Here is a 21,102-nt window from a genome sequence, read left to right as displayed (position 1 = left end):
CCTAAACCAGGAGAGGAACAACCTAAACCAGGAGAGGAACAACAACCTAAACCAGGAGAGGAACAACCTAAACTGGGAGAGGAACAGAGGAACAGCCTAAACCAGGAGAGGAACAGCCTAAACCAGGAGAGGAACAGCCTAAACCAGGAGAGGAACAACCTAAACCAGGAGAGGAACAACAGCCTCCACTTTCTGGGGGCACAGAGGAGCTCGAAGCTGCTCTGGGCACGCAGAGTCTGCTCGCTGCTCTCTCACAGTGCAGCAAGTCCCTGTTTCAGGGAAAGGGGTCCAGGGTTCCGAGGTGGAGCTGGGGCCTGTCCCCAGCTCAGGGTCTCATGGAAAAGGAGCAGCAGCTGGGAACAGCTGGAGCAGCAAAGGATGGAGGGACAGCCCAGCTGCCTGGCACTGGCACTCCAGCGGGACTTCGAGAAGGTCTAAAGTTTGATTTCAGCCTCCAACCACCCCACAAACGCGGAGCCTGCGGACCTGGGTGACATTTCCTGCACAGAAATGATGCTTCTGAGCAATCTTCAGTGCATGAGCTGCCCCCAGGGAGTATGGATCTGCCAGCAGAGGCTGCCACGTCCATGGCACCACTGAACTTTGGGACATTGTACTCCATGGCTTGATGTTAATCACAGGCATTACCCCATCATCCATGGCTTTAGTTTGGCAATTTCAATAGAATGCGTTTTAAGCCCAGGGAAAATGATAATAACAACTGAAAAGTTGCATCTCATAAATCTTGTATTCAAAATATTGAGCCAGAGTGTGGCAAGGTCCTGCTACAACAGTCTAGAGAAAATGCTGGGTTAACACCACGGAAAATGGTGAATTAAAAAATAAGAGGTGTGTTATTTGGAGATCCACTGGCACGGCTGTTTTCTAGAATAAAAGGGACCCAGTTCTGAAATTTTATTACTGATTTTTTTAAAGGCTCCTCTCAGAGAATGAAAATCTTCTGAGGTTGAGATTTTGAATGCTGAATTTCAGCCAGTTATAAATGCCTGAAAATAGTGATTTTGAATGGAAACACTGCTACAACTTAAGTGAAAGGCCTTAAGCTACTGGTTTAATCCTCCACGTAGTGACCATTTTAAGGACATTTATTACTCGTCTCCAAATGTTGCTTTTTCCCTTTCCAAATGGAAAAGCCATTATTTTACTTGGTTTCTACATTTAAGTGAAATGCATTTGAACACACAAAAGTCAAGTTATGCCTCCCTGCTTTGCAAGATATCACGATATAATCTGATGTTTAAAGCTCTGGAAAGTTATCTAATACTGATCAGATGAAGGAGTTATTAAGACAAAACTCATACATCGTTTAAAATGCATCAAAAATACATTCAATATTTTTTCTGGTTTATATACACTTTATATCTCTCCATGTTCTGCACGTTACTGTAGAATTTATGTACAAGTGCAAAATCTGTGTGTCATTTTTCATTTATTTACAGATTCTCCCTTGAAATAAGGTTGTTCTTTCTCCCCCACCTCACCTCCAAATGAAATAACCCAGAAATGCTTCACTTCTGATTCTTGCCTGCTGATAAACTGCCAGCAATTCTTATTTCCCCTGTCCTTTACCACTTTTTTCCTGTTTGCCTCCAAGCTGGGATGAAACTGCAGCAGAGCAGTGTGAGAGTTCTCCCTCATCACGATGGAGATCAGACGCAGGGTACAGCTGCACCCAAAGGGAGACAGTTCCTTTTATTTATATAAGTAACTTTTGTCGCTCTATTTACATTTTTTGGTTCTAATAAACCTCGACTTTGATCTTTTTTTGCTCATTTTTCCAGTCTGACACTGCATTTTGGCCACACTCCTGGGCACACTGCAGGTTTTCCACACCAGACAGCCCAGTTCTCCAGGAGTGAGAAAACATCCCAAATTCTGTATTTATGTCTTTTTATAAATGTAAAAATCTATTATCCCTCCAGTTCTGAAAGCTGTTTGTGATCAGGAAAACCCAACAACTTGAAGCACCTGCTGAAGTGCTGTCCTGAAGAGGAAACTCAGGCACAGGGGCTTTCCCCATCTGGGCTGGCAGTTCTCCACCCAAAAACAGCGAGAAGAAATCTGCAAACATGAGGATGTGCATCATGGCTGAAAACATGCAGAGACAGGGGAGGGATTTTAGTCCAGTCTTATTTCTCCAGTTCAGATTAACCCTATCACTGAGCAAATTAGAAAATATTATCAGGAGATGAATCTGTCTGAGGTAATCCATACATCAGGTAAAACTTGCCTAAATCCCTTCATTTTAAAACAGAGCTCAACCCTTTTCCCTTCATAACTCCTTCTTCCCAGAGAGCACTGAAACTTCTAGTTTAGAAAGAGATGCATTTATATATATTTATATATAATGCATTTTTCCCAATGTTTTTCTGCAGTCCCATTGCACTTGTTAGATGACACATTAAATCAGAATTATCATCCACCACAGTCCTTAAACCATCAGGCTGTTCCCATCACCACTGTCCAGACACACACAGCAATTCACCTCTTTATTGCAATGCTGCCAGGCTCCAAAGAGCTCCTTCAAAATACATGGTTAGAAAGAAAACACCCCAGAAAGGAGTGGCTGATGTGTGACTGGTCACCAGAACACGCACAAAACAAGAGCAGTTATTTGGGTTTTGGTTTGGAAAGTTGCTCCCTGGCCAGATCCAGGAGCACTTCCCTTCCACATGTTACTTCTCCATTTATTAATTATCAGACATCCTCAGCAGAACCCACAGCTCAGTGACCTGGATGAATCCACAATTACTGTGATGAAGCAGTAACTGCACACCTCGTTTGGTATCTTCACTAACATCTTCTCCAGCTCCAGCAGCCGTGGTGGGCCCTGGCCCTGCCCCGTTCCCAGCTCCAGGGAGACACTGCACACCACCACACAGATGATGGGTGTCACACATCCACAGTCCAACCCTGAGCCTCAAAACACAATCCCAGCTTGTCAGAGGAGTTCAGGTGGTTTGAGGCACCCCCCAAACGCCAAACCCTCTCTTTGCTGTTTGCAAGTCTCATCCTTTCACCAGCCAGCCACTCCAACATCTAACAGAGCTCAAACCCAACAGGAAATACCAGGATCTGATCATGTAGAACTCAAACCTGTGGCAAAACAAAGCTGTTCTCCTTGACTTTTATTTAAAGTTCTTTTTTTACTGCATCCTCAAGTGATCTGGCACCTGGAGTGCTGCTTTTTACACCCTGTAAGAAGATGGAGCAAACCATAACCACTGAGGAGCAATGCCTCCAAGCTCAGCTCTCATCCAGAAGGATGGCAGGAGGGAAGGGGAAGGAAAGAGGCCAAAATCAGAAAAATGTGATGTATCTGACCTGGAACACAGACTGCTTCTATGAAAATGCTGGTGAAACTGGGAGTTTTCTTATGAGCTACTGAAACTCTATGTGCCTTCCAGATATTTCCATCTGGCTGAGTAGTTGGTTGGTCAGGAAAACGTGACTTTCCTCTAAGTGCACGGGACAGAGTGCCTTGGGTGACTCTAGATGTGAGCAAACATACCTTTAAAGGAATTGAATTATGTTCAAAAGCAGCGTGTGTAGCAGTCTCCTCACTCCCTAGATTTGTTCACGTCTAGGCACTTGTGTGTGGTGTACTCCAAGCAGGCTGAGACTATGTAAACACTGAGTCTTTCCAAAGCAACATCCAACTTTCCAGTTATTTCATGTGGTCTGAGCAACATCAACCTTTAAACCATCCCAGCTTTTGCCTTCCTGGACCATGGTGACTACAAAAAGGCTGTGCCTGGAAGAGAGTTCCACTGAAATAATGAGGGAACAATTGAATATTAAATGAAAACAAAGGATGAAGATGCTTTGAAGATTAATAGTAGTGTTTATGTGTTGAGAGCTGACACCTGTAAACACTTGATCTTTTTCTTTTTGTACAGTTTGATAAATACATGAACTACAAAGCACTTTCCATGTAGAAACCTGAGTCATTCATATTGGACTACTGTAGTATTTACACTGACCAGGAGCGCGGCATCCGACCTCACCGCACCTGCAATAAAATTATTTTGCTTTAAACTCGAAGGAAACAAAGGAGCAATCTGAAGCCATGTGTCAGTAAAACTTAAGTGGAGCAGTTGTCAAATAAAGCCAGCTAGCACATAGATGAGAGAAAAAAACTGGGTTCAAGGAAGTTGTGTTTTTTTCTGGGTGCTTCTAGTCTCTTGGGACACAACTTGGAAATCTTTCTCCTCCTCCTCCTCCTCCTTGGTATTACTTTTCCATTTTGTTTAAAACCCTAGACAGTTTCTGATGTCCATGCATCAAATACAGGTTCCTGGCTGTGCAGGGGGCTGCTGCTTCCGATTTCGTATCGCGCCCGATTTCTCTTTGTAGGCGATTGGCATCTGTTGTGAAATGTCCACCAGTGCACTGGCCACTGCGAGACCTGGGGACACAGAACAGACAGTCAGGGAACCCAACAGCCACAGAGCAAATCCTCCAGAAACAGCCCTCCAGGCCACAAAATGTGTAGAATTTTAAAAATAAACTAGGAAAGTGTTTTGGCTTAAAAATTAAACTGCAGCCAATATTCTGAAAGGAGTTGAAATACCGCATGTTTAATTAGAAGCAACAGCAGGAGGAAAAGATGCAATAAGGGTGGGTATTACTGGATGTAAAACTCTAAATATTGAAGCCTGAACCCTTAAGACTGAAGGTGCCTCTCTGTGCATCAGTAGATGGACTACAATAAACCTGAAAGCAAATGTGCGTGGAGGATTCGCTGCACTTCCCGTGGATACCTCAGCTCTGCCACCCCCCACTGCAGATCAGGGAGTCATAGAACGGTTTGGGTTGAAAGGCTCCCTAAAGACCATCCAGTTCCAGCCCCTGCCATGGGCCAGGACACCTTCCACGACCCCAGGGTGCTCCAAGCCCCATCCAACCTGGCCTGGAAGCAGCCACAGCTTCTCCAGGCACCCAGTGCCAGAGCCACCCTGCTCTACCCACAGACAAACCACATCTGGGACTGAGCTCAATCCAAACCATCCTACCCAAACCCTGCTCATGCTCCTTCCACAGCCTTTGCCTCACTGGGCACTGGGGAACCCCAGTTAAACCCCACACTGCCCAGGACATGATGTCCCAACACCCTGACATCAGGTTTAGGTGTGAAGGGGTTGAGAACAAAGAAACCTTAAGCTGGATGGGGAAAACATTTTTGTCCAGAGCTCCTAAGAGGAGAGCAGAGATGCTGTGAAAGGACTTGTAGTGACAGGACAAGGGGGAATGGCTTCAGACTGACAGTGGGAAGGGTTAGATGGATATTCTTCCCTGTGAGGATGGGGAGGCCCTGACACAAGACACAAGTTGCTCTGTGGATGCTCCATCACTTGGAAGTGTCCAAGGCCAGCTTGGACAGCACTTGGAGAACCCTGGGATAGTGGAAGGTGTCCCTGCTCATGGCAGGGGGTGCAACTGGACGGTCTTTAAGGTCCCTTCAAACTCAATTTTTTCCATGATTCTGTGTCTTGATGCTCCCCTGCAAATGGAGCTGGGAATGAAGTCGGATAGGCCAAGTGACGAGTTACCTTCACAAGTAATACTGCAAACATGTCTGTAGCAGATCCCTCTTCCCCCCACCAGCTGGTAATTAAAGCATAGGCCAGTGTCAAATATTCGTCCATCAATTGACCTCAGTAATTAACCCAAAGCTCATTTGGGAAGCCAGCAGGGCCCAAACCAGGGAGCCTAAAATACATCGAGCACATCCCAAACTGCACTATGGCTACAGCAGCTCCTGTGGGATCAGGAAAGGTGAATCTGTAAGGTTGGGGAAGGAGTACAGAGTTAATTCCAAGCCATCAGAGACAACAATAATCCTCACCTGACTGTCCTGGTGGTGGAATACCCCCAAGTCCTCGAGGCAACCTCACGAACACCGAGAGAACGGCTGCTTTGTTCCCAAAGCAGGGCTCCAGCGCGATCGGCTTTGGTACAGTCTGCAGTGAGGGAAGCAGTGGGAGAAAACAAATGTTTAACAGTGTGTTACACCCTCCTTCTTCCCCCAGCATCGCTTTTGCAGCTCGTACAAGCCCCGGGGCATGAACCACCATGAACCACATTGCTGTGCTGGGCGAATTTCCAGCACACAGCCAGCAAAGCTAAAACCACTGTCAGCAACAATCAAAACACGAGTCATCACAAGAAAACACATTCACTTAATAAAAATCCAACTATTAAAAAGTCAAGCACTACAGGAGGCTTGTATTTCTCCCTAAATTCAATAACAAAGGAGCAGCTTATGTAATCACCAGGACTGAGGGTTTTGTTCCATCGACCCCATCAGCAGCACGGCCATTCCCTATTCCAAAATCTATTTCCAGACTTCATGTGCCACCTTAACCATGCATTAACACAGTAAAGAGCATTTTCCCAAGAACAAAAAGAAGTGTTCAAGGCCAGGCTGGATGGGGCTTGAAGCAACCTGGTCTAGTGGAAGGTCCTTGTCCACGGCAGGGGTGGAATTAGATCAGCTTCAAGGGTTCTTTCAATCTGTGATTCTAATTGTATTAGAATATTAATATTAATATTAGTACAATGGGCAGTCAGCTTTCTCCCACCCTGGAGGAACAGGGGGCTGGATCCCTGCTGACCCTCAGTGTCTGTGACCATCTCCCTGCCCCTGCACTCTTGTGAAGATTTTACCTGAATGATCAGCAGCCAGCTTCACTATGTCATTAGAAAGACAAAATGCAGCAGCCCAGCCCAGAAACAAGGCATGTTTTCACCTGGGCCTGGCCCAAATCCCACACACAAATACACAGGATCAGCACTTTCATGGGATGCAACAACAGTCAGAGGAGGATGCAAGTGTTCACCAATGACTACAGGTTCAGGAGAGTTTCTTCTTTTGTTCCACAACAGCTAAAAAAGCTGGAAAACACTGTTTTACCAATACACTCAGTGCTTTCTGTTTTCTTGTTTAGTATGGACAAATTCAGCTCTGGTGTTAATGAAATAATTAGTGCTTTTTCCATCAGGCATCAAACTACACCACAGTGCTCAAATGTTCAACAGAAACTCAATGCAATGAAAGCCATGGAAAAGCCTGAACAGGAGTCAGACATGCTGTTAAATTACTGCTGCTCAATAGAAAAGACAAAAGGAGACAACAGCAAGCAAAATGAAACCTAAACCTTTCCATATCTCACATTTACTGCAATGATTGCAGCAGGATTTGTTGCTCTGTGCGAGGCAGATAAATCCGTGCTGCACAGGCTGGATGATGGAAGCTGCCGCTGCCTGGTTTATGACAACAGATTTCTTCATCTCCCCACCCCCAAAAAAGGGCTCAGACTCAGAGTAAAGCTTTTCCCAGAGGGAAACAAGCACACCCTGGTGCTGTAGCCCACAGTGACCCAACTGCCAGAGCTAATGGAGAGAGCACGGAGAAGGGAACTGCAGGAACAGAGCCCACCGACTCCTGCCACAGGGATGGGAGCAAGAACCAAACACAAAATTGATTTACTTCTGGGGAGATTCAGGTGTCTTACTTATTCTACTGTTAATAAAAGAGCTCTGCTGAATTCCAGAGTTTGGAGGATGGTACTTGGGTAACAGAGAGCTCTTGTGCTCACCTCAGCACTGAGCAGAATGGGCAGCAAAGACCATGCAGAGAAGTGATGGAGGGAAGAGAATGAAAGAGCAAATGAATAAGAAGATATTTTTTAATACTTTTTAATGTATTTGCAGGGCCCTGAGGGGCTCCAGGAGAGCTGGAAGGGACTGGGGACAGGACACAGGGAATGGCTCCCAGTGCCAGAGGGCAGGGCTGGGTGGGATTTGGGCAGGGATTGTTCCTGGCAGGGTGGGCAGGGCTGTCCCAGGTGCCCAGAGCAGCCCCTGGATCCCTGGCAGTGCCCAAGGCCAGGCTGGACACTGGGGCTGGAGCTCCTGGGACAGTGGGAGCTGTCCCTGCCCATGGCTTTAAGATGAATATTAAGGTAATTTCCAACTCAACCCATTCCATCATTCTGTGATCAGCTCCATGGATTTGTCTCTCCAGTGTGCTGGAAGCAGTTTTCTGTACTTCTTTGAGGACCAGAGGTACCTCAGGGCAGGGGCCTGATGACTCAGCCAGCTGCAGTTGTCTGTCCATGGGCATTGACCGTGGTCTTTGTCCACCCACTCCAGCGCCAGGGCTTTGTTCTTCCCTCTCTCTCTGCTCCCAAGGTAGGACTCTGCTGTTCAGGCACATCTCAAAGCAGTTTTCTTGTGCTGAGTGTGAGACATGCACCTTATTTGAATAGATTTTAATAATATCTACTTTCTTGTGCCATTAAGCCTTCGGTAAAAAAAGAATAATTTCTATAATTCAACAATGGGTTTATCAAAACCTCTGAAAGGAATTTGCTGGCAGAGGCAGGTTTTGAGCGTCTGACAGAGGTTGTTACAAAGTTTGGAAATATGCCCATTTTATGTATCTCTTTTAAGTTTACCCTTAAGAGCTATCTCTCATGTCTGATCTCTGCTTTCCAAGTCCACTGAAAATCATCTTGCAGGAGAACAGCTTGGATCTGCAGCAAAAGAGGATATGGAGCTGTGTCAGAAGAGGTTTAGGTGGAAATCAGGAAAGGTTCTTCCCTCCAAGGGTGCTGGGCACTCCCAGGGATGCCCAGGGTGAGGCTGTTGGGGNGCCCAGAGCAGCCCCTGGATCCCTGGCAGTGCCCAAGGCCAGGCTGGACACTGGGGCTGGAGCTCCTGGGACAGGGGGAGCTGGCCCTGCCATGGCTGGGGTGGAAAGATGACCTTCAGAGTCCCTCCCAACCCACGAGGATGCTCAGCAGCACACTCACCATCCTCCAGCCAACCTGCAGAAACAGGAGGCTGAAAAATCCATCTCAGAGGTCACCAAATCCAGCCTTCCACGAACACAGGCAATGGCACATAAAAGAACAATTCTCTGCTTTAAGAGTAGTTACACTTTCAGCCTGTGCCATCACCTCTGTGAGACCTTTCCAGAGGCTCCCTGGTCTGGATCTCACCACTCTGCCACCAGAAACTTTCTTTTAACCTGAAATCTTTCACACTTCAATTTATTCATCTGATGTTCTTCTGCACCTCTCCCTGGGCTTTCCCCTGCTGTACATCTCAGCCTTCTTTTGGATCAACTGAAAGAGCAATGCTCTGAATTCCTTCTCTGAACACAATCCCTGCCTCCTCCAGCTCTCCAAGAGCCGCTCTCTGTACCTCGACCATCACTGACCTGAGAGGCATTTCTGGCTCTGACAGTGCCTCTGCTGTGGTACCAAAATCACACTGAGTCTCCTGCACATCATGAAACAGAATGAAACAGAAGTTGTTCATTATACAGGCTCTCAGCCACGGAGCTGAAGGGACTTGGAGAGGAATTTAGCTCATCTCTCAGCCCCAGGCAAGACCCTCTCTCCTCCTCTGCCCTTTCTAACTAATGAACCCTGAGTGTGCAGCAGAAACTCTCATTAGGAGTCCCTGTGGGTACAATCTTCCCTTTCCATGGAATTTTTATTTTGGTCCTCAAGGTCACACATCTTTCTCCTCTCTGCTCTCCTGGCTCCACAGCACACAGAGGTGGGGAAAGGAAGGAGTCCTTGTCAACCTGCTCAGAAAAGAATCAGAATCAGAATTATGGAATGTTTTGGGTTGGAAGGGATCTTAAAGTTCATCTCATGCCCTGAGGTGAGCATGGACACCTTCCACTGTCCCAGGAGCTCCAGCCCCAATGTCCAGCCTGGCCTTGGGCACTGCAGGGATCCAGGGGCTGCTCTGGGCACCTGGGACAGGGCATTAAACCCACCCTGCCAGGAACAATCCCTGCCCAAATCCCATCCAGCCCTGCCCTCTGGCACTGGGAATCCACTCCTTGTGTCCTGTCACTCCAGGCCCTTGTAAAATCTCTCTCCACTTTCCTGGTGGGCTCTTTCAGGCACTGAAAGGCTACAATTAGGTCAACCAAAACCTTTTATTTTCCAGGCTGAACAACCCCAAAAAAGATGAGGGCTAGTAAAATATTGTTAATATTTCCCTGCATGGGGAACTTGATTTCTCTCAGTCATGCACAGCAAGGATAATGATGCAGCCAAAATATGTCAGACAGTTGCAAACTAATTTGGAAGGAATTAAGCACATCACTTTGCTGCAGCTAAGCTCCATCTTAAAACCAAAAAGGAAAAAAATGGCCTATTGTCCCTCAAATGCAGCTTTCCCTGAGACAAGCTGCAGTTAATAACAACAAAAACTCGCCTAAAGAATCATTTATTTTTGACAGCCCCGGTTCAGGCACCTGCTCTCTGCACTGTGACTCATTCTGCATCTCGCAGGGCCAGGAGACAAAGGCAGCGAGGGAATGAGTCAGAGCCGGGTGACGATGAGCGGCTGGGAGCCGGGAGTGAAGGACACACTGCACCCCCTGCAAGACACAGAACCAGCTCTGCAGCCAGGGGCAGACTCTGCACACAGGGGAAATGTCACATTTCAACCAGCAATGTCACTGCAAGCTGGACTGTGCATGTCACCCCCGGCAGCCCTGCCCTGCCCCTCACTGCGGGCTGATGCCACCAGGGCACAGAGGGTCTCAGGAGGAGCTGCCTGGCTTCATCACGTGGAATTTTGGTGGGGAGACCTCAGGAGAGCTCAGGTCTCCTTTCTTTGCCTACTCAAGTGGTTTCTGAGTGCTCTCATCATAGAATTATGGAATTCCCTGAGTTGAATGGGACCCAAAGGATCACCCAGGCCAGCTCCTGGCCCTGCCCAGACACCCCCAACAGCCTCACCCTGGGCATCCCTGGGAGTGCCCAGCACCCTTGGAGGGAAGAACCTTTCCTGATTTCCACCTAAACCTCTTCTGACACAGCTCCATATCCTCTTTTGCTGCAGATCCAAGCTGTTCTCCTGCAAGATGATTTTCAGTGGACTTGGAAAGCAGAGATCAGACATGAGAGATAGCTCTTAAGGGTAAACTTAAAAGAGATACATAAAATGGGCATATTTCCAAACTTTGTAACAACCTCTGTCAGACGCTCAAAACCTGCCTCTGCCAGCAAATTCCTTTCAGAGGTTTTGATAAACCCATTGTTGAATTATAGAAATTATTCTTTTTTTACCGAAGGCTTAATGGCACAAGAAAGTAGATATTATTAAAATCTATTCAAATAAGGTGCATGTCTCACACTCAGCACAAGAAAACTGCTTTGAGATGTGCCTGAACAGCAGAGTCCTACCTTGGGAGCAGAGAGAGAGGGAAGAACAAAGCCCTGGCGCTGGAGTGGGTGGACAAAGACCACGGTCAATGCCCATGGACAGACAACTGCAGCTGGCTGAGTCATCAGGCCCCTGCCCTGAGGTACCTCTGGTCCTCAAAGAAGTACAGAAAACTGCTTCCAGCACACTGGAGAGACAAATCCATGGAGCTGATCACAGAATGATGGAATGGGTTGAGTTGGAAATTACCTTAATATTCATCTTAAAGCCATGGGCAGGGACAGCTCCCACTGTCCCAGGAGCTCCAGCCCCAGTGTCCAGCCTGGCCTTGGGCACTGCCAGGGATCCAGGGGCTGCTCTGGGCACCTGGGACAGCCCTGCCCACCCTGCCAGGAACAATCCCTGCCCAAGATCCCAGCCCAATCTCCCCTTTCCCAGTGGAAGCCATTCCCTGGCTCCTGTCCCTGCAGCCCTTGGCCCCAGTCCCTCTCCAGCTCTCCTGGAGCCCCTGCAGGGACTCTCAGCATTCCCTGCATTTTGCCCTTCTCCAGGGGAACATTCCCAGCTCTCCCAGCCTGGCTCCAGAGCAGAGGGGCTCCAGCCCTGCAGCAGCTCCGGGGCCTCCTCTGGACTCTCTCCAGCAGCTCCACGTCCTCCTGCTCTTGGCCCCGGGGCTGGGGCAGCTCTGCAGGTGGGGCCTGACCTGAGGGGCTCCGGGACACAATTCCCACCTTTCCTTTGGGATCAGCCCAGCCTGGGGCAGCTCTGCAGGTGGGGCCTGACCTGAGCAGGGCAGAGGGGCAGAATCCCCCCTCCCCTGCCCTGAATAACCGGGACCCTTCCCTTTCTCCTGCACAGCAGCAAAGCCACAATCAATGGAAATGATGGGAAAACCCCAGGATCTCCAAGAACTAAAATGGCACAAATGTCAAATAAACAGCAAAAAGCCAGGCAAGCCCTCGGCCTGGAAACCGTGGCCACCCTGTTGTGGCTGGAAATCAGCAGTTAATGGTTCTTCATTAAGAGGTGACACAACCCCACTGTTCCCAGAGCCTGTCCGCTGTTTTCACAGATGATTTGATGGGCCCAAACCAGCACTAAAAAGCCAAGTAATTCCAGTTGTTTCTGAGTTTTGATGTGTATTTATCATGCATAAAGTGTAAACCGCTATAGACATTAAAAGCAATAAGAGACATATTAGGTGATTTAATTAGGCCAGCTTTGCCCGCAGGATTTTCCACACGAACAGGGCATTTCTCAGGAATTTGTCTGGGATATTCCGAGGTGACCCAGCTGTGGAAAACACCACCACTTCCCTTGGAAGTCAATTTCACAGGCAAATACTTTCCCCAAGTAGCCTGAACTGTGTGATGCTCAACCTAAACATTTTTATTTCATCTCATTATTTCTATTTACGCTGCTTTTACTTGACAAATTCAAAAAGTTAATAATGTGTCACATAAAACTAATGGCTAGAACAATAAATATTCTGTATAATTTCATAAACACAGCATTGGTTTTATTTATGTTCTGTGATACACTGCCAGCATATTGCATTTCAAAATGTATTAAAAAAAATACACCATGGAGAAGTTTTTTTTTTCCTTAACAAGAAAACATGTTTCTGTGGTTTGATCAAATAAGTCTTACATGGTTTTCAATTTCCAGGAAGGAAATTAAAATAAAGGAAAAATCTTATGGTGCTGGGTGAGAAAAGGAACATTACCCAAACAGTTCGGTTTTATTTGATTCCACTTGTTCAGGTGATTTCACTCTGTAGAAAAAGGGTCAAATTCCATTTGCAAGTTTTTAAATTGTGCCATTAAAGCTGAGTGAACATTTGCAAAACAAGTTACAAGTAATTTCCTATTAAAAATAGATTATTAAGCTTTAAAAATCATATTCTCAGGGTAATATGTGTGTCCTGCCAGATAGAGATGAATGAACTACCAGCAATAATTCACAGAAAATGAGTTTAGATTAAAAATTTACATTTACCTTGTCCCTGATATCTCCCTTGGAATTTTAGAGGCTGGGGAATGAACTGACTTGGTCCCAAAAATGGGTTTCTGCATGAGAGAAACTAAACAAAAATCATACTGAAAGCCTCAGATGGATGTTAGCAGCCTGAAATGGCAAATACAGCTCAGAGCACCCTGTCTCTGGAGCCCCCCTGCCAGCAGCTCCCAACCTGCTCCCCCTTATTTAACAACTGCTCTGTATTTTCCAGGGCTCGTGTCAGCACCCAGCTACCAGCTCAGGGGGCAGGGGAGGGTTTTGTGGGCTCAGTTTGGATCTCCAGGGCAGTTCCCCTGAAATGACCAAATCTCGTGGCACAGTTTGAGCTTGGCCAGGGGGGGATGAGGTCATGGGCAGCAGGTCTGGGGGATATGTGTACATACATGGCCAGGGCTGAGTATTTATTTTGATTTTGTACAGGTGAAGAGACAAGACTTTTACAGTTCTTTCCAAGCACTCAGCTGGATCTTGCACAGGAAAATGGAGAAGTAAAAAACCCCAGCGAAATGGGACAGTTGGATGAAGATTGCAAACACAACACACAAAACAACTACTTGGCATAAATGAATGCAAATAAGTCCTTGATAAAGCTGTGGAGAAGCTGCTGGTGTTATTAGTACTTCAATCAGAGAGATGCTCGTTAGAGGGGAAAAAATGAAGTTAGAAAATCCTTCTCCTTTCATTCTCCTTCCTCTCCTTCCAGCAAATTCCTCCTTATCAGCTAAAATCAGGGTCCAACCTGCAGAAATGTTTACAGTCTTCCAATCTAAAACTGGTTAAAATCACTTATAAGCCAAATATTCCCTAAATACAAGGTAGGCTTAACATATATATCTGCTGATCTCACGACAGTTCCCTTCCAAATATCTATATTCAACATTATGTTATGGGAGAAGCAAAAGTTTCCCCGGATTTTTTCCTTAATTTTGCAATAGAAATCGAAACAAGATACTGAGCACTTGTTGACTGGAAATAACTCATTAGGTGAAGGTTTTATTGGGTGTTTTTGTTGATGTTTTGGGAGGGGGGATCACAGCCAGCCCATATGGAATTGTAGTGCAGCTAATCCAGGTGACACACCTCAGCTGCCCAGGGAACGCTCCCTTCCTGCCACTGCCATTGCTTCAAAGGAGATCCCACACTTTTCCAAGCCCTAAAAGTGGGCCAACATACGAGGAATAAACACCAAATAGAAAGTACAAGCTGGGGTGTCCTCCTTGTGTGTTCTTTTGTCACCTCAGTGCTCCAGGAGGAAGTCTAAAGGGTGGAAGTGGTTTTGCTAAAGACAGAGATAGCTACGCAAGGACAGCCTTGCAATTCCTCCATGTTAACATACAGAAAAGCTCCCAGAACCAGTAAATGCCAGAAAGCCCAGAAATAAGACTTTAGAAATTAAACTGCCTTTCCAAAGGCAAGCTGAGAAAGCCAGAGCCTACCTTAGCAAGGTCAGGCAGAACCACACTGGCCTTTCTGGCCTCAAAGGCTGCATGTGATCCATGTCCAGCAGCTACCACAGGGTAATTCAGTTTATTCCCCCCAGTCCTCAATTTTATCCCCTCCCTGCAACTACTGTCTTTCTGAGGATAGGAATGACTTTCAGCCTATTTGTATCATCCTTGAAAAACCCCAAGGTGCTCTGTCCCCCTCTATCTTGATCAGACAAGAAGAAAGAGGTTCAAGTTGCACCTGAGGAGGTTTAGACTGGCTATTAGGGAAAATCTCTTCTTGGAAATTGAGCACTGGCACAGGCTTTCCAGGGAAATGGGCATTGCCATCGCTGGAAATGTTCAAAAACCTTGTGGATGTGTTAGTTGAAGACAGTTTAATGGTGAACACTGTGGTGGTGTTGTGTTCATGAATGCACATTTTGATTTAAAGGCCTTTTCCAGCCTTACCAATTCTATGATTTGACACAGCCTGGTCATTTCTGCTTAACGTGGCTTTTGTTCACCACACCTCAAGCCTGCCCTCCTTCCAAACCCTCCTCTTGCACAGGAGCCTCATTCTCAGCTGGCTGGGGCTGTCCTTGCACGCTCGCTGCAGGGGCTGGGACAGGACACAAAAGCTGCTCCAGCAGCAAACCTGAGGCACCAAAAGCAGGTCAACAACATGTGAAGAAAAGGGGAAACTGAGTCACCAAGGGTGACAACCAGAACCAGATAAAAACTGTAAAAACCATCAGTTCCTTGGCCTTCACTTCTTCACTGAACTCCAGCTGCATGGAACAGCCCAAAATCAGGCTACATGTCAAAATTAAGATGAATTCACCCTGTAGAAGTGCTGGAGCTGGCAGATGCTTCATTTCAAATCATTCCTCACCCTTCAGCTTCCCCAAACCCTGCACCCTGTGGCACAGGACTCATTTCTCTGCTCCTTTACTGCTAGTTGCAACTTCATTGCAATATAAATGGAATTTAACAGGGGCATCACTCGGATGCAAAATACAAATAGACTGAAAATATATTAATTAATCTGTGGCACCCCCTACCCACTCCCAAGTCAGCTCATCACTTCAGCTCTGCACTTTTTGAACAGATGGAATCTTCTGGCAGCCTTTAAAACACTCAAAAGCACTTTCTCCCATAACAAAGAAAACTAATTACTAGAGTAAGATGCTATTTCCCATCTATTTATCTGCTACTTTTAAGGAATCAGCTTGCTGTCTGGTTCAGGATTTGCAGTGAAGCCCTCACACAGCAGAATTAAATGCACATTGGTACAATGGTACAGAACATACTAAATGAACTTTGCCAGGATTCTGCTCACCAAATGCTTCTCCCTTTCCCTTTAGGAAACAAAGGATCATGGATGCAAAGATAATCACCACTTAGCACTGGCTTCACATGCTGGGTCCCTAAACACAGCCCAGTAAAAACTGCTCCAGCTCTGCTCAGAAAGATTCCAACTTGAGGACAATTTTTTCCCAATGCAGCAATCTTCTGGTTGACCCTGTAAGTGCTCTGCTCAACCTCAGCCCTTGCTTGCTAAGCTGTGCATGTTTCCTCCAAGGTAACTTCTTGCCTTTAGCAACTTCAAGATACATGGAAATCAATGTCAAAATTATAAACTTCCCAAATTCTTTTGGGAAAGCTTCTAAAAATGGCTGCAGAGGATTACAAGACTTAGATTAATCTGATAACAATCTCGGAAAAAGCCTCTGCTACAGCAATACCAGCTTAGACACTTGGACGAGTCCCAGGCACCCAAGGAAGTTAAACACTCTTAGAAAAAAATTGCAATATTCAGCACCTCTGAATGCACAAAAAGCTGCAGAAAGAAGCCCCCAGATTTTGTAATAACTAAGCAAATGTAGTGGTAGATTTGTGGTGCAGGGTATTTATGAGTGGCAAACAAACCAAAGCAGCTAGTTACGTGTTGCCTAGCTGCAGCCTCTAATAGGAATTGCTTCCCTGCAGGTAAATCACTTTCTATTACCCCTAAGTACCCCAGGAAAACTACTAATTGAAAACACAGTTCTAATACTGTCCAGCTGGAAAACATTAGCCTAGGATGGAACTAGCTTGACACTGGCTGCCAACTGGCTATGGACAATGGAATAGGAAATTAATCTTTTCCAGAGAAGACATTCCATTTTCCACTTCTCCTTTGTAACCTTCAAATCAACTCATCATTAACCAACAGCTTTGATTCCCATGGGGAAAGAAAACCATCCTTGAATTCATGATAGTGCAGGTCTGGCTTTCTTGCATTAAAATGAAAACTCAGATTTTGACAGCGGATGGCAGAGGAGCTGGAGGGCAGACACAACATCCAGCACCACAGGAACATTTCCCTCTTTTCTTGGCTAATGGTTGAAGAACAGCCAGACCACAAAGTAACCACAAAGAAAAGCACAGTTTCCCATTCTGTGTCGCCCCAGCCCATCTTCCTGCAGCTCTCTCCTACCAAGAGCTTTTTCCCATGCAGGTGCAAAAGGGATGAGGAGAAAAACCCAAGCTGCTGGCTAGTGTTAAACCATAACACCCCAGAGATACTCAGACTGGTTTTTCATTTCTATTTAAATTCATTTCCATGCAGGGATCAACAGGTCAGACAATCTCAGAAGCATCATTCCCCAAGCTGCTTCCAATCCACAACCTTCCCGAGCCTCCTCTGCTTTCATTAAATACTCTGGCCTTTTATGACTACTTTTATTCCCTAGCCAAGTTCTCCAAGATGAGAAAAAACCACATAAACCCCATAAAATTCAGTAACTCTCCTTGTCATGTAGCGGCACCCTTGTTCTGCACTCAGCCTTCCAGCAGATGCTGGTCCTGCCATGGCAGGCAGTTGGAATGGGATGATCTTTAAGTTCCCTTCCAACCCAAAACACTGACGTGATGATTTAATGAAGTTACCCATTGGCACAACATTTCAGGTGCACATTCATCTACTCAGCTGCAGATTACTGTGCAGGGCTTGTGCCATTGCATGAATCAGACCATCTCATTTGTGCCCACAATTGATTAAGAAACACATATCTGAGTTATCAGCACAGAGGCAATTACCAGTTCCTTAAAATTTCTGGGTCTAAAACAGGATATTTCCCTACAGTCTGTCTTATTATGCTTCAAACCAGCTTTTCCACCCATTCTAGAGGAACCCAGGGAAGCCAGACAAGATGAGGGCAGCAGAATAAGAGGAAAAATAACACACTCTTCAGAACTGAAGAGATCCAAAGTTTATCCTCTCTGTAGTTTAAGTGCAGACAACTTGTCAGAGATCAAAAAGTTTAGAACAGCTTTGTTCTGGCCTGATCCCACAGGAGAGGTGTTCTTAGGTTAGTTTGCTTCCAGACAACAGAAGAAGATGAAGGGAAGGGCCCCAGACAGACAGACTGCCACCCAAACCCATCAGCAGCCAGGCTCCATCCTCCCAGATCTGCCTCCAGCCTGAGGCAACATCCCTGTGTATCCCACGGCTTTTTGATGAGCAGTGAAATAAAGCTTTGCTCTAATTTGGTGAGTGACAATCCAGTTTTGCAAGGGTGGATTCCCAAGTCTTGGTGAGCAATTACAGGTAATGACTCCCAGTACCAGACTCATGACAGAAGCAGGGAAATTATAAAAAACATCAGAAAAATCTCAGGATCTGGAGTCAAAGGAAGTCAGTGGGGAGGAGAACCAGCACCCAGAGGAGAGGTCCAGATACTCCATCACCTGAATTACTGAGGACCTTTGCAAATATTACTTTACTTCCACTATGCTCCAAAGCAGACAGGATGAGAGGAAACAGTTTAATGCTGCATCAGGAGAGGTTTAGACTGGAAATTAGGGAAAATCTCTTCACAGAAAGAGCTGCCCAATGCTGGCCCAGCTGCCCAGGGCAGGGGTGGAGTCCCCATCCCTGGAGGGATCTGAAAGCCCTGTGCAGGTGGCACCTGTGGGGGCATGGGGCACTGCTGGGGCACTGCTGGGTTCAATGGTCTTAGAGGGATTTCCAACATTGACTATTCTGTGATTCAATATATTGAAAAATATATTGAAAGCTGCTTCTACACAAAGTCCCCCCAGAACATGGTGCAGAACATCAATTAAATGGAAAAGTATTAAAACTTGCCATGACAGATCATATTTACACATAAATAAGGAAGAGCTAAAGCTATACAGACAACCTTAATGGTGGCATTTCCTGATTTCCTTAGGACAAGATGTAAAATTATTACTCACCAAACAGAAGTTTTGGGGTGAGACTGCTTTCATGTGCTTTACAATAATTAAAATACACATTTTTGTGGGGTTTTTTTATGAGAACTACCTCTTCTGTTATAGTAAGAGAATGTGAGAAATTAGTGCCTGGACTAATCATAGATTTCTATCTAATTCTATTCTAATCATAGATTTCTATTTCCATAATCATAGAATCTCAGAATGGTTTGGGTTGGAAGGGAGATGAAGGAGCAGCTGATCCCACCCCAGCCATGGCAGGGCCAGCTCCCCCTGTCCCAGGAGCTCCAGCCCCAGTGTCCAGCCTGGCCTTGGGCACTGCCAGGATCCAGGGACAGCCCCAGGAAATCTGGGAATTCCAGCCCAGCCCTGCCCACCCTGCCAGGAACAATCCCTGCCCAACATCTAATGCATGTCTACCCTTAAGGTCTAATGAGAAAAACTTCCAAAAAACCTCAGTCTAAATAAAATAAAACAATCCAGCTGCCTTAGATGAGATAGAAAAATAAGCAGTGTTCTCAGGTTCTTCAGGTTTTGTTTTTGTATAAAAGTCTGTGCTGGTCAAAGCATCACATCATAAAGACCTTTGAATTAATTCATCATCTGTTAAATATGCTTTTACTAAAAATTCAATGTGGTGTGTCTAAGAATGTGCCAGCCTGGTGTGTGACAATGATTTCTTCATGCCTCTATTTGCTAAGACATGATTATATTCACATTTGTTTTGAGATATCATGGGAAAGGGTTTCTATTTCCAGCCCAGTGTTCCCTGGTGTAAAGCTGAATTCTTCTCTATTTCAAAGCACAAAAACTATCAAGGAAAACCCAACACCTCAAACCCAGCATAACTTTAATCTGAACCAGCCCAAATGTTGTAAGTGAATATCTGAAGAGATAAGAGCAAATTAAAATGGTGGAGCTCCTGGACTTGGAGCTTCTCGCAGGTATATAAAAAATGAAAGCATTTGGGATGATTGTGTTAAATATCCCTGGTTAATTGTGCTGAGGACCATCCCAAAGGTCCAGCTCTCACCTTTATGCTTCCCCCGATGAGATCTGGTGGCTCCTCATCTGTTTCTAAGGCAACGTTGATGGAGGCGAAGGGGCGACTTGCCATCTGTTGCATCTCACGCAGCAGTTGCTGATTTATTAAACAGAAAAATATTATCATCATATTGTTCTGACACAAAGACAAGAGACAAATGTATCTAAAAGGTTTTGCCCAGTACAAGGGACATCAGTGAATATGGAAAAATAACCTCCAGGGGTTTTTAAGGCCTTAAGAATACAGATACTGGTAAATATTCACATTACTGAAATTTAACATGTTATTGGAAGTAAAGCTGAATGCACAATGTGAGCCTGACACGTCTGGGAGGGAAAATGATCTGAGTCTCCATAAAGCAGTTATTTACTTTTTAAGCTGTTGTTTGTCATCATCTGTCTGGTTCCCACTCATAGGATTTGTGGGAATCATTCTAAAATTAAACTAGCAGCAGTATGTAACTACTGTAAGAATGAAGCTGCTATTTTTTATAACAGCACCAGCAAAATGCTGTCAGGCTTCTACTGAATAATCCCCTTTTTTTATTGTTTCCTTGCTGAATACAGAAAATGGCAAACATGTCCTTATTGCAAAATGTTTTATTGAAATAAAAAACCTTTTCCTGGGCAAATCCCCACAAGCCCTCATGACACAAGACATCTCTTTATTGTGTTCTTAAGCACTTCTAAGCATTACGGTGCAGCTTCCCCTTTTTTAACACAAAGAAAATGGACACTTTCTACACTTTGGGCTGGAAACAGCATTTTGGTTTTAGGTGAGCTGTGGACACCTTTCCTTTTGGCTCCAGTGATTAATCTCTAACAGTGACCACCCGGCCTGTAAGGGGAGCCAGGATTTCCTGAAGAGAGGGGTCCAATGGAACTCATTGTCTATTTAATTTATTTAATTTATTTAAAATAAACACTTTGTGCAGCATGAGAAAACCCAGTGCTCTTAACCTTAAATGCAGAAACTGCCCAAAGCTCCCACACAGCTTTACACACCTACCATCACTACCTGTTACAGCAATACCACTTATCCTCTGTTTTTAAGCTGGACTGAGGCACCACCAAATGGTCTCTAGAATTCCCACCATTACCACCTGCATTTTCCCATTAATTCTGGGCAATCTGACACTCCAAGCCCAAA

General features: G+C 45.6%; 1 protein-coding gene across 3 annotated transcripts in view; it reads right to left on the bottom strand.

Annotated features, from left to right (window-relative positions):
• Positions 1 to 21,102, bottom strand: part of ATRN (attractin) — a 151,863-nt gene that overhangs the window by 1,265 nt on the left and 129,496 nt on the right. Inside the window, exons 27-30 of one of the 3 annotated variants that reach the window (XM_033511472.1) lie at positions 19,942 to 20,049; positions 5,870 to 5,984; positions 136 to 4,429; positions 23 to 67 (exon numbers count right to left, since the gene is read on the bottom strand). In XM_033511472.1, coding sequence (XP_033367363.1) covers positions 4,305 to 4,429; positions 5,870 to 5,984; positions 19,942 to 20,049 — 348 coding nt within the window. In that variant the 3' untranslated portion in view covers positions 23 to 67; positions 136 to 4,304. Of the gene's footprint in view, positions 1 to 22; positions 4,430 to 5,869; positions 5,985 to 19,941; positions 20,050 to 21,102 lie in introns of all 3 variants that reach the window. The other 2 variants (XM_033511471.1, XM_033511473.1) reach the window with 2 other exon arrangements.

The sequence above is a fragment of the Parus major genome, unplaced genomic scaffold (genome assembly GCF_001522545.3).
Source record: "Parus major isolate Abel unplaced genomic scaffold, Parus_major1.1 Scaffold257, whole genome shotgun sequence".
Taxonomy (NCBI): Eukaryota; Metazoa; Chordata; class Aves; order Passeriformes; family Paridae; genus Parus; species Parus major.
This window is presented reverse-complemented; position numbering and strand designations above follow the sequence as displayed.